Below are 15,517 nucleotides of genomic sequence, written 5' to 3'. Positions count from 1 at the left end.
CATTACATCTAGAGGACAAACTCCAGGAAAAGTGGAGGAAACAGAGCCAGAACCTTGCAGCTGAGCCTCCACAGCCAACTGGTGGGCTAGGAGACACCTCACCTGCTCCCTCTGACTTTTACTCAACCATTTATGCACTGAGCATCTACTTAATACAAGACCTAATCCTAAGTCCATAGGTTAGATCCCCAGCACAAAGAAGAAAAGCAAAAAAGACCTGTATTGGATGCCACAGAATATCTGAAGATAAATAACATTCTTCAAGGAGCTGGTACTTTTCCAACTCATACTCAGGTCAGGGCAGAAACCTCTGATCTCAAGAGAAGAAATCAAGTGAGATGTGAATAAGAAACATTTGTGTTTCAAGGAGAACATTTTATTTGCAGGGACAGGGTGCTGACTGGCCCTACTTAGCCCTGCCCTACCCACCCCCATCCAAGCCAGCAAGCTTTACTTCTTCCGCATCTCCAAGGCCTTCTCCTTCCGGATTTCCTTGGCCAGCTCCCCAATCAATCTCCAATACTCATTGAACTTGAGCTCCGAGTCTTGATTCACATCCAAGCTCTTCATCTTCTCATCTAGGGAATCCACATCCTACAGAAACACAAAAGGGAAGGGCAGCGTTACAAACTGACACTTTTGCTCTTAAGACAGGGAGAAAGGATTAGCTGCTCCTTCCCTCAGAGGATACCAGCCCCTGCCCCTGACCTAAAGTTGAGGATGTAGCTGGGTGCTGGTGGCTCACACCTATAATCCTAGTTACTCAAGATGTTGAGATAGCAAGATCCAGGGTTGAAGCCAGCCCCAGACAGACAAATCTAAGAGACTCTTATCAACAATTAACCAGGAGAAAAAATAAAAAGCCAGAAGTGGAGGCTCAAGTGGTAGAGCATCAGCCTTGAGTGGAAAAGTCAACTGAAAACTCAAGGCTTTGAGTTCAAGCCCCAGAAGAACTAGCACATACACATAGACACACACACACACACACACACACACACACACACACACGAAAAGAAAAAGAAAACTGGCTACATTAATTTATGCACCATTTTTCTTTTGGTGGCAGTACTGGTGCTTGAACTCAGGGCCTGGACGCTGTCCCTTAGCTTTTCACTCAGGCTGGAGCTCTACCACTTGAGCCACAGCTCTATTTCTGGCCTTTTGGTGGTTAATTGGAGATAAGAGTCTCACAGACTTTCCTGCCCCGGCTGGCTTTGAACCTTGACCATCAAATCTCAGCTTCCTGAGTAGCTAGGATTACAGGTGTGAGCCCTTGGCATCCAACAGTAAATGTAAAGCCAAAAGGTCGGCCTTAGAGAATTAGAATGCCATTTTCTGTTCCTCAGAATTTACTGGGGGAGGTGGGGGGGCTGTCAAGACCTACTGTGCTTAGCATTACAATGTCCACAGTTTCCACCCTGGAGCTGGCAGGTGGCCTATGCAAATTGGTTGTTTTCTTATTTATGGGAAATCGCCAATCCCAGAATTATTCCCCCCCAACTGACACCCTTATCTCTTTGAGGTAGTCTCTTTGATGTAGTGACATTCCTGCATGTACTCTTGTTTGATAATAAATAAAAGCCCTGTCCATGGGACCACAGGCCTCTGTTGCTGGCAAGAGGCAGCAGGTCCCCTGGTACCCCAAAACCAATTCCAAGGAGGCCCAGCAACGGTTTGCAAGTTGCCTAAATCGCAAAGATTACAGGTATGTACCACATCACCTAGCCTCCAGGATTAAATGTACCCTTATTTAAAAAAAGAAAAAAGAAGAGTCCCAGGTAGACCCAGTCTAGCATGGTAGTCTATGTCTGTAATCCTAGCATTCTACAGGCTTAGGCAAAAGGATCTCAAGTTCAACCCCAGCCTGAGCTACCATAGTTAGACTCTATCTAATTTTTTAAAAGGGTGGGGAGGGAAACAGTTCTCTACCCAAGGGTAAACACATATAATGCCTATGAGAGGTCTTCACTTACTGGGCATGGTGGTACACAGTTATAATCCCAGTCTCACAGATAAGAGAGGTTCTTATTTCCAGTTAACCACCAAAAAGCCAGAGGTAGAGCTGTGACTAAAGTGGTAGAGTGCTAGCAGCTGAGATTGCCTAGGCCCTAAATCCAAGTCCCAGTACTGGCACAAAAAAAAATTACAGGAGGTTTTACAGTATATTTGTAAACTGATAGAAGTGACTATAAAGGAGGCTGAGAATATGACCTAGTGGTAGAGTGCTTGCCTTGTATACATGAAGCTCTGGGTTCAATTCCTCAGCACCACATATATAGAAAAAGCCAGAAATGGCTCAAGTGGTAGAGTGCTAGCCTTGAGCAAAAAGAAGCCAGAGACAGTGCTCAGGCCCTGAATACAAACCCTAGGACTGGCAAAAAAAAAAAAAAAAAAGACTGTGAGAACAATCCAATGGGGGCTGGGAATATGGCCTAGTGGCAAGAGTGCTTGCCTCGTATACATGAAGCCCTGGGTTCGATTCCCCAGCACCACATACATAGAAAAAAAATGGCCAGGGCTGAGAATATGGCCTAGCGGCAAGAGTGCTTGCCTTGTATACATGAAGCCCTGGGTTTGATTCCCCAACACCACATATATAGAAAACAGCCAGAAGTGGCACTTGTGGCTCAAGTAGCAGAGTGCTAGCCTTGAGCAAAAAGAGGCCAGGGACAGTGCTAGGCCCTGAGTTCAAGCCCCAGGACTGGCAAAAAAAAAAAAAAACAAGCAAAAAAAGAAAGAGAAAGAATGATTGTAGGAGGAAAGTTCTTTAAGTAGGTGGGAGGGACTAAAGTCTATCCAGGCAGCAATGGAGGAGCAAGTCTCAGAAGCAGAGCTAGATCATTCATGGAAACAGGAAGGAAGGAGGAGAATGTCCTAGTCAGATAGTAGATTTGGGGGTGGTAGAAGCACTCAGATGTTTCCTGGTTGCCCTTATTTGCTCAGTATTTAATTCTCAGTGACAGGGAGGATGTGAAAGAAAGAGAGAAGTTGTGAACTGATCACTGAAAAGAGCTGGTAAATGAGTCAACAGGGAAATACAGCAGAATTGCCTGGTATTGTCAAGGGTCCCCTTGGAGTTTGTGGCTATAGATTTAAAAGTGAGAAAGTCAACATGACTGCAAATCTTTCTCCAGATTCAGCCATCCAAGTGCCAGGCACAGATGATAAATCTAACCGGCAGGAGGACTGGGATTCTGCCAGATAATCAGGACATAGGAACAAAATCAAGGGGGTTAGGGACTAATTCTAATGAAGAGTCTTAGAAAAAGCTAAAGAAGAAGAGAAATGAAAAGATGAAGGATGAGGATGGAAAATAAAAAATTACAAATCAAGAGATTGAAGGCCAGGCATGGCAGTGCATATCTGTAATCTCCAGCACACAGGAAGCTAGATAAACAGATCTCCAGTTGAAAGACAGACTGCTCTAGGGCTTGCTTGCTAGCCTGGTGCTCTGCCCCTTGAGCCATGTCTCCAATCCTGCTTTCTGGTGCTTGGTTGTGTGTGTGTGTGTGTGTGTGTGTGTGTGTGTGTGTGTGTGTGTGTGTGTGAACTCAGGGTCTGGGGGCTGTCACATAGCTTTTGGCCCAAGGCTGGTGCTCTACCACTTGAGTCAAATCTCCACTTCCCACTTTTTGGTGGTTAATTTGAGACAAAAGTCTCACAAACTTTCCTGCCCAGGCTGGCTTCAAACTGTGATTCTCAGCTGATAGAAAATAATTTAAACTGAAAGCACTTACCTTCTTCCTGATGGCAATACCTTGCTGCCAATTCCACTGAATCATCCCCTCCCCTTTGCCCCTGAACAAATGAACTGGCAGTCTTGGAGGAGAGATTGAAACCAAGGCCACATCTGACTTAAAGCCCCTGGTAGACACAGGCACTGTTGAAACGTTGAAATGCCTCAGTCAAAAATAACATTGCGGGCTAGGAATATGGCCTAGTGGCAAGAGTGCTTGCCTTGTGTACATGAGGCCCTGGGTTCAATTCCCCAGCACCACATATACAGAAAATGGCCAGAAGTGGCGCTATGGCTCAAGCGACAGAGTACTAGCCTTGAGCAAAAAAAAGAAGCCAGGGACAGTGCTCAGGCTCTGAGTCCAAGCCCCAGGACTGGCCAAAAAAAAAAAATTGCTCTTCCACCCCACCTCCATCTTGCCCTGCTTCCATCTGCCCCACCTGACTTCACTTTTTCTAATGTTTTCAGGGACCCTAGTTGTAAGGGGGTGCACCATTTACCCATTAGCCAGGCTCCAGAAGACTTGGCTAACCTTCCTGGGTTTTTTGTTTTCTTCCTGAATAAAACCTGTTGGACTGTTGAGGTTCACCTTTCTGCTCTTTTTCTTTCCTTACACTAGCTCTGAGTAGGATTACAGGCATGAGCCAATAGCACTAGACATTTGAAGATTGAGTCTCATGGACTTTTCTGCCTCTCTGGCCTTGAATCTCAATCCTCCCAATCTTAGCCTCCTGAGTCCAGCTGAGAGAGGTTTTTGTGCTTTTTTGTTTTGTTTTGTTTTTGGCCAGTCCTGGGCCTTGGACTCAGGGCCTGAGCACTGTCCCTGGCTTCCTTTTTTGCTCAAGGCTAACACTCTGCCACTTGAGCCATAGCACCACTTCTGGCCATTTTCAATATATGTGGTGCTGGGGAATCAAACTCAGGGCTTCATGTATACAAGGCAAGCACTCTTGCCACTAGGCCATATCCCCAGCCCGAGAGAGATGTTTTTTTTAAGGTCTCAGCAAAGTCAAGGAAGATGCCAGAGTAGTGGCACCAATTTGAGGGATAGAATTGGAATGGCAGAGGAAATCATGAAAGAGAAATCTGACATTGAGATTTCCAAAGTGTTTTGGTAATAAGGCATTAACAGAGGGAGGACAAGTCTTTAGTTGTATGTAGTGTAAGAATTGAAAGGCCAGGTGGTAGACACAGATTGTATACTGTGGCCACTGAAAATAATGGCAAACACAGTGATGAGAAACAAAACAATACCCTAGGAGCTGAAGAACTAAAGGCATTTCAGGAAGGGGGAAAGGAGACAAGTAGATGAGCTTCCAAGAGGTTAGGGGTTCCTGGGTGGGGGTGGGAAGAACGGAAGATCGGGAAAAAGAAAAAGAAAAGCGAAGTCCTCCCTTCCTGAATGTCCAACCCCAAAGGAGTTGAATTTAGAGGAAAACAAAACAAAAACTTCAGTCATTGTTCAACTATGCTATAAGGGGATGCTGTAATTTCAGAGTAGAACCTGAAATTCCTCTGACAAGGTGAAAGGCAAAGCCTGAGAAGTTAGGGAATTTTACAATGAGGATTCTAGGTTTCAGAGACTCATATTGTTTTTCAAAATTCCATATTTACACTAGGCATCCATAGGGGCTTATGTCTGTAATTCTACCTCCTTAGGAGGAGATCAATGATCATACTTGCAGAACAGCTGAGGCAAAAAGTTAGAGAAACCCTCCCCCATCTCAATCAATAAGCACACATCATCCCAGTTCTGCAGAAGACATTAATAGGAAGATCTCAGTTCAAGTCCACCCTGGACAAAAAGACAAGACTGTCTGAAAAAAATGATTGACGCTAAAAGGGCTTGGAGTATGACTCCAATAGTAGAACACCTGCAGAGCAAGCATGAGTTCAAACCTTAGTACTACCAAAAAAGGATGGAAGGAAGCTCACATTCACACACTGCTATGTGCATATAAATTCAGGAAAAATGTAAAAGAAACTGTTAGTGACCAGTAATGCCAAATAAAACTAGAGACCATGAAAATTAAATCCCAGCTGACTCTTGAGAACAGATGCAAAGGTATAATTGCTGTCTTGTGACCTACTGAGGGGATTTCCACAGAGGACAGGAGATAGTCACTGATGTTCCTTAGAGGCCCTCCTACGCTGACAGCCAAGCACTCCATGAATCTGGCTTTGCTGCTGGTTAGATAGGTAGTCCAGGTAGTCCAGGTTGGCTTTGAATTCATGATCTTCCTGCCTCTGCTTCCCAAATGCTGGTGTTACAGCTATGTACTACCATGCCTGACCTGTGGAAGAGTTTTTGTGTTTTGTTTTGTTTTGTTTTTTTAGTGTTTGTTTTGTAGCACTGGGGTTTTAACTCAAAACCCCTTATGTTTGCTAGGCAAGCATTCTACCACATGATCCATGCCCCCAGCCCTGTTGCTTTAGTTTATTTTTCAAGTTAGGGTCCCATGATTTTACCCAGGCCAGGCTTGGGTTGAAATCCTCTTACCTACCTACACCTCCAACATAGCTAGGATTATAGGCATGAGCCATCCAGCTTTGTTGCTGAAATGAAGTCTCACTATCCTGGGCTAGCTTCAAACCGTGATCCTCCTATCTCAGCTACCCCGGTACCTGGGAGTTACAGACATCTGGCATATGTTTTTATTTCTGACAATCCCTTCCCACTGATGGGCCTTAGTTTCTATATATGCAAAATGAAGAATCAGGACTTGTTTTATCTTGGCTTTTTTCTAGCTCTTACACTCTGTGTGTGTGTGTGTGTGTGTGTGTGTGTGTGTGTGCGCGCGCGCGCGCGTGCACGTGCCAATCCTAGGGACTGAATCCAGCGTGGACACTGTCCCTGAGCTTCTTTGTTTTTGCATAAAGTTAGCATTCTACCACTTGAGCCACAGTGCTACTTCTGGCTTTTTTCTGTTTCTGTGGTACTGAGGAATTGAACCCCAGGCTTTATGCATGCTAGGCAAACGTTCTACCACTAAGCCACATTGCCAGTCTCTTTTTTTTTTTTTTTTTGCCAGTCCTGGGCTTGAACTCAGGGCCTGAGCACTGTCCCTGGCTTCTTTTTGCTCAAGGCTAGCACTCTGCCACTTGAGCCACAGCGCCACTTCTGGCCGTTTTCTGTATATGTGGTGCTGGGGAATTGAACCCAGGGCCTCATGCACTCTTGCCACTAGGCCATATCCCCAGCCCAGCCAGCCTCTTATAGTCTGTAAATCTCCTGGTATCCAGCTCTGGGTCCAATCTTGTGTTGAAGAAATGAGAGTAGAGAAGCATAAACAGATATAAGAAGCTAACAGGAGCCAGGTGCTGGTGGCTCATTCCTGTAATCCTAGCTCCTCAGGAGGCTAAGATTTGAGGATTGTGGTTCATAGCCAGCCTGGACAGGAAAGTCCATGAGACTCTTATCTCCAATTAACTACTGTAGCTCAAACTGGTAGAGCACTAGCCTTGAGAAAAGAGCTCAGGGACAATACCCGGGCCCCATCACTGGGAATTTAAAAGGAGGAGGAGGGGGAAGAGAAGGAGGAAAAGCAGCAGCAGCAGCAGCAGCAAACAAGATAATGTGATAACACAGAACTCAGTAACATACTCCTACTTGCACAAACACAGCACCTTTGCTTACCTGGTGTAATTTCCCTCTCTCTCTCTCTGACACACATGTGCATGCACACACACACACACACACACTCCAAGCAGGAAAACACAAAACATATCCTCAAATCCGTGTGGTGCATCTGTGTGTTTGTCTGTGTGTCTATGTGTAAGTACTGGGGCTTGAACTCAAGAGCCTTTCACTGTCTCTTGACATTTTGCTCTACCACTTGAACCACATCCCAGTTCTGGCTTTTTGCAGGATAACTGGAGATAAGAGTGTCACAGCTGACTTGAAAACATGATCCTCAGATCTCAGCCTCCTCAGTAGCTATAATTACAGGCATGAGTATAGGTGTGAACCATGGGTGGCTGGCCCTCATGTCCATGTCCTTCCTTAGTATCCCATCTTGACTCAGAAATCTCACCACTCATACAGAACCCCATAACCTCTGTCATCTCACAAAATCTCAGCCCCAGTGATTTCATCAACCTTAAGCAGGTGAGGTAGTTGTTGGGTGGCCAAGTCCTTAAACTCATTGATGCTGAGGCTGCCCTTCCGGCCTTCACGCCCTGCAAAGGTGAAGAAAGTGGTGACCACTGTCTCAATGGCTGTCTCCAGCTCAGTCAATGGCTCGGCCGCCATTAGCACCCTGAGGTGGAAGTCAATGTCCTCAGGAGCTGTCCTACAGGATAGGGAAGAAGCAGAGGGAACATTAAGTATTCCGGGGATGCAGGATGGCCCAGAGCTCTGGGTTTGGTGCTGTAATGTCAGGCCTCTGCCTGAAGGGGGCACTGTGAAGAAGAGGAAGGGGACTCTTGTTGTCTTGAGCTGGGAGGGCCAGGCAATATAGTATTTCAATTCCGTTCCTGAAATCCCTTTATCTCTTGGGTCCTACAGTCTGAGGGTCCTTTATAAGTATCTGCCTTAGGGATGCCTCTGTGGAGACCCCTGTACCTGGGAGGAGGTTTTCAGTCTGGGGGTTATCTTCTGATGCTGACAGTCCAAGTTTTTGTCACAGTGGACATTTTCTTGTGGTCTTTGCCAGCCTCAAAGGGTCAGGAGGTTGTTTGTCTCCAAAACTTGTTTATGTTGAGACCTGGGTCTCCACCCCGGCAGACGGCCCGCCCACATGCTGGCCAGTGTTCCCAGTGGACCAGCCCAGGATTGGCAAAGGCCCAGTGGTCAAGGCTGGATCAATCTGGACTGATATGTCTTCTCTGTTTCCTCACCATACTCTCCCCTTGGGCAGCTGAGCCCAGGATCCAGCAGTTCCTCCCCACTCCTGTCTCTCGGTGACATGGTCCTGGGACTGGGACAGGGCTCCTGTGACTCCCTAAGCCCACAAAAGGCTTGGTTTTGCACTCACCGCCCCTGAAGGGGCTGGAGGAAGGAGACATACACACTCATACCTCTCTTTTTCCCCAACACACACACACACACACACACACACACACACACACACACACACACACGCCCCAACACAACCTTACAGAGACAATCACTTTCTCTCCCAAAGCCACTTCCTGATTCGATTCAGAACGGGCCCTGTGGGGAGGGACTTAGGGACTGAGAGTGGAAAAAGGATCCCCAGGATGTCTGGCACTCACAGCCCTGGGGGTGGGGGGTGGGCATAGGATGCAAAACTCACCAGGGGAAGAAGATGGGGTGCTGCCTGCGAGCCGGAGCCTGAGGGCTGAAGTTTATAAGAGCTGGAGAGAGGAAGAGCCACTCCCAGGCAGAGGTGTCAATTTACACCCGTTGATTCTGAAGACTGGAGCCGCCCAATCCCGCCTCTGGGCACTGATTGCAGGGTCTGGAGCCAGCTGTCCAGCCAAGCCCTCAGCGCCACCACGAGGGCAGAGAGGCTCCCTGGACAGACTCTGTTCCATAGGAATTGTGGCCCCTAGTAGTGGAGTCTACTGCCCTCCACACCCCCACAGCTAATCGATAACAATTAGAGGGTAACTACAATGGGGGGGGGGGTTGCGGGGACTATTGATTGAAAAAAATAAAACATCTGAGGGAACTCAGGAGCAGTCTTATTGGGAAACCGCATAGAGAAACTGTAAAGAAGCCTCACAAACCAAGACCCTCTGAGGACCCCATGCTGAGGCCCCACCAACAGAGAGGAATCCAGGTTCATATCCTATAGAAGGACCCCTAGATTGAAATTCCTCCTGCGTTCTCAGACAGGCACCCCTCAGGGAGACTCCTAAGACTGAATCACTCAGAAGGAGAAGCCCCAGGCCAAGACTGCCTGAGATGGGGCTCCCATGTCCAGTACGCACAGCCTGCTTCAGGGCACCTCTGTGTCCCTCCCAGAACCTCTCTTTTCACCACCACCTTCCTCTGCCACTGGTGCCCAGCAGGAGGGGGCGGCAACCAAGGCCAGGGAAGTGACACAGGGCAGCCTGTTCCAGCCCAGGAGACAGAGGGCGCCTGTGTCCTCTCCTGGCCCCTTGCCCCACCACCCAGTGTCTGTCTGTGAAGGGGTGGAGCCGGGAAGAGGGGGGCAGCAAGGGGGAAGGACTGCTAAAGACAGGTCTCTCCACATACTTCCAGGAGCCACAGTTGCACCCTGCCTGCCTGCCTGTCTATCTAGAAGCTGCTTCCACCTCAGGCCCAGGCCTACGGTGAGTATCCTGGCCCACCTGGGCTGGATCCCTGTCCTGGTCAGCTTGAGGGACAGGGGATTTCCAGGGGCCCTCAAGAGCCTGGGGATGATGGCCTTGCATGGCTCTGAGGGTCTGGCAGGAGTGAGTTGGGGAAGGAATAGTTTAGGATCTGGGGGAGGCCAGGGTTGGGATAGTGGTGAGGAGAGGCAAGTGAAGGTCAGAGAGAGAACTGGAAGCCTAGTAAATGAACCTGCCACCTGGCTCCCAGGCCACTGGGCGGTCGCACACAGAGAGTGTTCCCCCCCCCCCCCATCCCCAGTCTCCCAGGAGTTAGGGAAGGGACACTGCCCCATGGGGTAAGAATAAGAGTAGAACAGCTGTTCTGTCGTCCTCCCCCCACCCCCCAGCCTCAGTCTCTGTCATCTCCACCCAGCCTTGCCAAGACCCATGTCCCAGGGAAGTCTAGGGGTGGCAGCACATGGGCAATATGATATCAAAAAGAGGGGGCCTAGGGCACTGTGCCCCCTTGCAACCCTGCCTCTTCTCTCTCAGCTCAGACTTCCACTCCTCTCCCCTAATTCTTTCCTCTTTGTTTTCCTACTGCCCCAGATCCTCCCAGAACTGCCCCCCACATAAAATCCTAGGCTGCTGGAGGGCTCTGGACAACCTCCAGATGCCCCTCCTGGATGGGGTTGGTAACTGAGCCACCAACATCCCTCCCTCACCCACCCCCTTATCCCTTCCATCAGCCCAGCTTGGGTTCCATCTCCCCTGTGTCTCTGTGACAACCGCTTCTCATGTCCGGAGTTCAGGTGACTCTCACAAGGGCTCCATTGAAAAGCTGGGATGTCATCTGATCGGGACCCATTGTCCAGCCCCCCAAACATGGGGAAGGATAGGGACATCTGAGCTGGGACATCTGAGCTGCTCCCTGGGACTAGGGAGGGCCTAACTGTCCCAGGGCCAAAGGACAGAGGCCCCCTGGCTTGGCTGTATCTTCTCAACAGACTCCTCCATTCATCTGCTTTCTCCCAGCCCCTTGAACTCAAAGGACCTCATGCTTTCATCACTTTCTATCTCCCACATGCCAGCCTTGTCTTCCTGCTCACACTGTTCCTGTAGTTCCCGTGGTCCCCATATTGACCAGGCAGCCTGGCCATGGGAGTAGGCAGCCCTGGGGACAAGACTTGCAGATTTTCTCTCCCCTCCCCTTTCCTGGGAACTTTGTTTCTAAGAAAAAATGCAGACATTCCTGTCTCTGTTCCTACCACCCACCTGCTGGAAGGAATAATTTTGCAAAGAGGAGGACACTGACTGGAGACCTATTTCAGAGAAGCCAAATGACATGTAGAAAAGAGAAGGGATCTGAAGGATCAAGAGGCCCCTGGGCTACTGAGGGGAAACTCAGAGAGACAAAGAGAGAGAGAGAGAGAGGGAGAGAGAGAGAGAGAGAGAGGGAGAGAGAGAGAGAGAGGGAGGGAGAGAGAGATTCCACTCCCTTAGAAGCCTGGAGCCTGCCACCTCCTCCATTAGGTGCTCCAAGGGTACCAGAACTCCTTGCTGGAGTGGGCAGAGTCAAGGCAGTAGAGACCCTGACCCACCACCCCCAACAGCAGAGCTTAGCTGTGCTAACCCTTGCCACACCCAGGGTAAAAATAGAGTCAGAAGAAGCAGGCCCTGGTCCTGTGACCATCCTTGCCTGCCCCACCCTCCCCAGTCTCTCCCAGGATGCCAGAAGCCACTGCAGAACTCCATTGTGGCCTCTGGAGGCAGCCCAGCTTCGGCTGCTCACTCTCCAGACCCAGCCCTGGCTCTTCCTGGCTAGGATTAAGGACAGAGGAGCAAACAGCACTGAGACTGGGTTTACACACGGTGGGGTCTCCCCTACCCCACCCCATTGTAAGTAAAAGTGAAAGAGTGGCAGACATCAGCAGCTCATGACTGTAATCCTAGCTACTCAGGAGGCTGAGATCCGAGGATTGAAGTTCAAAGCCAGCCTGGGCAGGAAAGACCTTGAGACTCTTATCTCCAATTAACCACCAGAAGACCGGAAGTGGTGCTGTTGCTCAAGTGGTAAAGTGCTAGCCTTGAGCTGAAGAGCTCAGGGACAGCACCCAGACCCAGAGTTCAAGCCTCTATGTGAGCTGTGACACTAGGGCCAGGCCTGAGTGGTGTCCCTCATCCACACCTTAGATCCCGGGGCCTGGTTCCCAGCTCATTTCTAATGGTGGGGTGTGGGTAGGTACGCTGCCACCATGGGCTCTGAGCTGGAGACTGCAATGGAGACCCTCATCAACGTGTTCCACGCCCACTCAGGCAAGGAAGGGGACAAGTACAAGCTGAGCAAGAAGGAGCTAAAGGAATTGCTGCAAACCGAGCTCTCTGGCTTCCTGGATGTGAGCACAGAATGGGGGGGGCCCTCAGGGTGGGGGGGGGGGTTGAGCCCTGTCATTACCCTCCTTTCCAAACTTCTCACTTGGATTCTTCTAGGTTCCCCTACTCCTCCCAGACCAAGTCTAAATACCTTCTTCTATTGATTACCTGTTAAATGCTAGGCCCTGTGCAGATTTGTCAGTAAGAGGACTTAATCTGGAAGAGAAAAGTCTGAGTCTTTGGAAGTAAAACATAAACTCCAGGAAATACACAGAGTTTTAACAGAGGTGCCAGAAAAGGACATGGCATATCAGTAGCCTGATGGCTTTTCTGAAGAAAACCTAGTTGATCCATGGGTTTCCACCAGAGGACTGTGGAATAAATTAAGACATTTTAGGAGGTAACAACTTGTACAAAAGCATGGGGAAAATAAGGTAGAGCTGCCCCCCACACTGTCATTTTGAGAATGCAGAAAAATCGACTGCAAATGCTAGCAAGAAAACACAGTGAAGAAGCTTGGGTAGACAGTAGAAAGGTCAACTTTGAGATTTTATTAGACTTCATTTAAATTCTAGTCTAGCTATTTTCAGGCTGTGTGATATGGGGGCACATTTATTTAACGACCAACTATCACTTTGTTTCGTCTCTGAAATGAAAATCAAGGAACCATATTATTTGCATTCAAATTAAACTAAACAAACCCTGGAGCCTGTAGCTTTACATCTGTAATCCTAGCTACTCAGGAACCTGAGATCTGAGGTCCAAGGTTCAAAGCCAGCCTGGGCAAGAAAGTATGTGAGACTCTTATCTCCAATTAACCACCAAAAGCTGTGGCTTGAGCTGTGGCTCAAGTGGTAGAATGCTAGCTTTGAGCAAAAATCTCAGGGCTAGCACACAGACCTAGAGTTCAAGCTCTAGAATTAGCGCAGGTGCGCATGCACACACACAAATTTAACTAAACAATGTCTCCAAGGCTCCCAGTGGGTATCACATGGTAGACAAACATTAGGATAACTGTTAGCATTAACTCAGGCCAGGTGTAGGAGTTGATTCTGTAGACAACAGGAGCCCACCAGTTTTGAGGAGGGATGCAGAAAACTCCCATAGTTAGATTCTGTCCTCTTTCCTGCTCCTCTCCACTACAACTTTCCTCACTCACCTCCTTCTCCCTCCCCTCCCTCCCCAGGTGCAGAAGGATGCTGATGCTGTGGACAAAGTGATGAAGGAACTAGACGAGAATGGAGATGGGGAGGTGGATTTCCAGGAGTATGTGGTGCTGGTGGCTGCCCTCACCGTGGCTTGTAACAACTTCTTCTGGGAGAACAGCTGAGCTCACAGCCCCAGTGGGCAGCGTCCTACCCCACCATCCTGGGCAGCTCTGCCTATTACCCAGCTTTCCCCTTACTCCACCTATGTCTCCTCACATTCCTATCCTTGCCCTTCCTGCTCACCACACATAAGGGCGCAAGAGTAGCAGTCGAGGCCTGCAACTCATTCCATTAAAGGCTTCTCTCTCACCAGCCATTCATGTCTGTCTCCTCTGAGGTCTGGAGGTGGGTAGACAAATGGGGGTTGCTCACTTCTAGCTCCCCTTGTTCTGAAGCAAGTCCATGTGTATCTCCTATTTGAGGAATGCCAACTGCCTAGAAATGTGGGGTCCAAGGTTCCATCTGGAAGTGTAAGAGGTGTCAACTTCAACTATAAAACCAGAAGAATTTCCTTTCCACTTTTAGTCATTACTAAGGCCCTACCATGTGCTATATATTATACAGGAACTGGAGATATGGTAGTGAACAAATAAACATGATCCTTACTCTTACCTGAGTAAAGTCTAGCAACGATGCAGGATCACTAAAAATATCCCACCCACCCCCACTCCACCCGCGGGCCACATATTCATAAATTCCAGAAGAAAAATGCAAAATGCTGAAGTGCCTACTGGGCAGAAGAAAGGTTGAAGATGTATTCATCCAGCAAACATCTGGGCACTTTTTTAATATTTATGTCCCTTAGCTTTTTTTTTTTTTTTTTTTTTGCTCAAGGCTGGCACTCTTCACAGTTGAGCTGCAACTCCTCTTCCAGCTTTTTGCTGACTAATTGAAGATGAGTCTCAAGGATTTTCCTGCCCCCAGCTGTGGTGTCTTCAAACCATAATCCTCAGATCATAGCTTCCTGAATAGCTAGGATTGCAAACATGAGCCACTAGCACCTGGCCTTGAGTACTTTATTGTACACCCTGCATAAGAAAAATACCTTGGTAGCCAGGCATGGTGAGTCCCCCCTGTAATTCTAGTACTCTGGAGACTGAGGCAGGAAAATCACAAGTTTGAGGCCAGCCTGGACTGCATGTGAGAACCTATCTAAAAATGAAAAGGAGTTGGAGGAGAGAAAAAAAAATCTCTTTTTAGATATGCATCAAAACCCACATGAATGGTAGGCGAGGAGGGAATATATGGAAGAGGGACCAGGGGAAGACGCGAAGTTTCTCCCTAAAGTATTAAAGTGTACCAAGTCAAGGTGGGGCACCTGCGAAATTAAGAGGAATGTAAGGATGGCAGAGGTGGCTGGTGAAGAATCTGCTAGAGGTGTGCACCCAAACTCGTCTCCCGGGTCTTGGTCGGGGCATTTATGCCACTCACACCTAACAACAGGTCAAACGGAGATGACAAAGCCAGAAGAAATCACCCAAGCCCGGGAATCAGAAAGAGACCTAGGCAAATCCGGCACTTTTTCTTTTTTTGAGCTCGGGGGGCAGGGGAAGGAGGGAATATGAACACTGCTTTCATTCTGAACGGAAGCTGCTTTCTGCAATACAGATACCCCGGAACCCCTACATGCTAAATAAAGGCAGCGCAACCTGGCCGGAAAGTTAAAGACAAGACACTGCCCACGCGCCCCCCAGGGCGGCGCCGAGCGCCACTCGGAAAGTTCCGCCTCCTATTTCTGCGCAGGCGTAGCACGCATCCGAACCGCCCCTACTTGCGCGCGCACCCGCCCGACGCCTGACGTAAGGGCGTCGACGCCATTTTAGCCGGTCCCACCTCGCACTGGGCGTGGCGGCCATTTTGTTTTGGATACCGTGCAGGAGTTGGCGGCGGTGGCGGCAGGCGAAGTCAGGAAAGGGCAGGCCGGGCGAGCGGGCGAATCAGGCGTCTAGGGATCCAGTCCACAACGAACGAACCT

At 48.8% G+C, this 15,517-nt stretch overlaps 2 protein-coding genes across 4 annotated transcripts; one reads left to right on the top strand and one right to left on the bottom strand.

Moving 5' to 3' along the window:
• Window positions 1–362: 362 nt before the first annotated feature.
• On the bottom strand, window positions 363–15,493 carry S100a13 (S100 calcium binding protein A13). 3 transcript variants are annotated; one of them, XM_048356470.1, is made up of 3 exons: window positions 15,376–15,493; window positions 7,836–8,028; window positions 363–594 (listed from the first exon to the last, which is right to left on the bottom strand). In XM_048356470.1, the coding sequence occupies exons 1-3, from the start codon at window positions 15,396–15,398 to the stop codon at window positions 451–453; spliced, it is 360 nt and encodes a 119-aa protein (XP_048212427.1). In that variant the 5' UTR covers window positions 15,399–15,493; the 3' UTR covers window positions 363–450. The 3 variants fall into 3 exon arrangements, with proteins under 3 accessions (XP_048212427.1, XP_048212429.1, XP_048212428.1); XM_048356472.1 differs by lacking the exon at window positions 15,376–15,493 and adding an exon at window positions 8,301–8,933; XM_048356471.1 differs by lacking the exon at window positions 15,376–15,493 and adding an exon at window positions 8,995–9,150 and having other exon boundaries at window positions 365–594.
• S100a1 (S100 calcium binding protein A1) lies at window positions 9,811–13,858 on the top strand. The gene is made up of 3 exons (XM_048356473.1): window positions 9,811–9,979; window positions 12,204–12,357; window positions 13,521–13,858. Exons 2-3 carry the CDS (start codon window positions 12,217–12,219, stop codon window positions 13,662–13,664), a joined length of 285 nt encoding a protein of 94 aa, XP_048212430.1. The 5' UTR covers window positions 9,811–9,979; window positions 12,204–12,216; the 3' UTR covers window positions 13,665–13,858.
• Window positions 15,494–15,517: the final 24 nt, after the last annotated feature.

This window comes from Perognathus longimembris, chromosome 11 (assembly GCF_023159225.1).
Source record: "Perognathus longimembris pacificus isolate PPM17 chromosome 11, ASM2315922v1, whole genome shotgun sequence".
Lineage (NCBI taxonomy): Eukaryota > Metazoa > Chordata > Mammalia > Rodentia > Heteromyidae > Perognathus > Perognathus longimembris.
This window is presented reverse-complemented; position numbering and strand designations above follow the sequence as displayed.

Excerpts from the sequence above, each read along its gene's own strand:
- S100a1 (XM_048356473.1), top strand. The coding sequence starts at position 12,217 with ATGGGCTCTGAGCTGGAGACTGCAATGGAGACCCTCATCAACGTGTTC. Across the intron at positions 12,358-13,520 it reads AGCTCTCTGGCTTCCTGGAT|GTGCAGAAGGATGCTGATGC; the intron begins GTGAGCACAGAA and ends CTCCCTCCCCAG.
- S100a13 (XM_048356470.1), bottom strand. The coding sequence starts at position 15,398 with ATGGCCGCCACGCCCAGTGCGAG. Across the intron at positions 8,029-15,375 it reads GCCGCCACGCCCAGTGCGAG|GACAGCTCCTGAGGACATTG; the intron begins GTGGGACCGGCT and ends CCTATCCTGTAG. Across the intron at positions 595-7,835 it reads AACTACCTCACCTGCTTAAG|GATGTGGATTCCCTAGATGA; the intron begins GTTGATGAAATC and ends GTGTTTCTGTAG.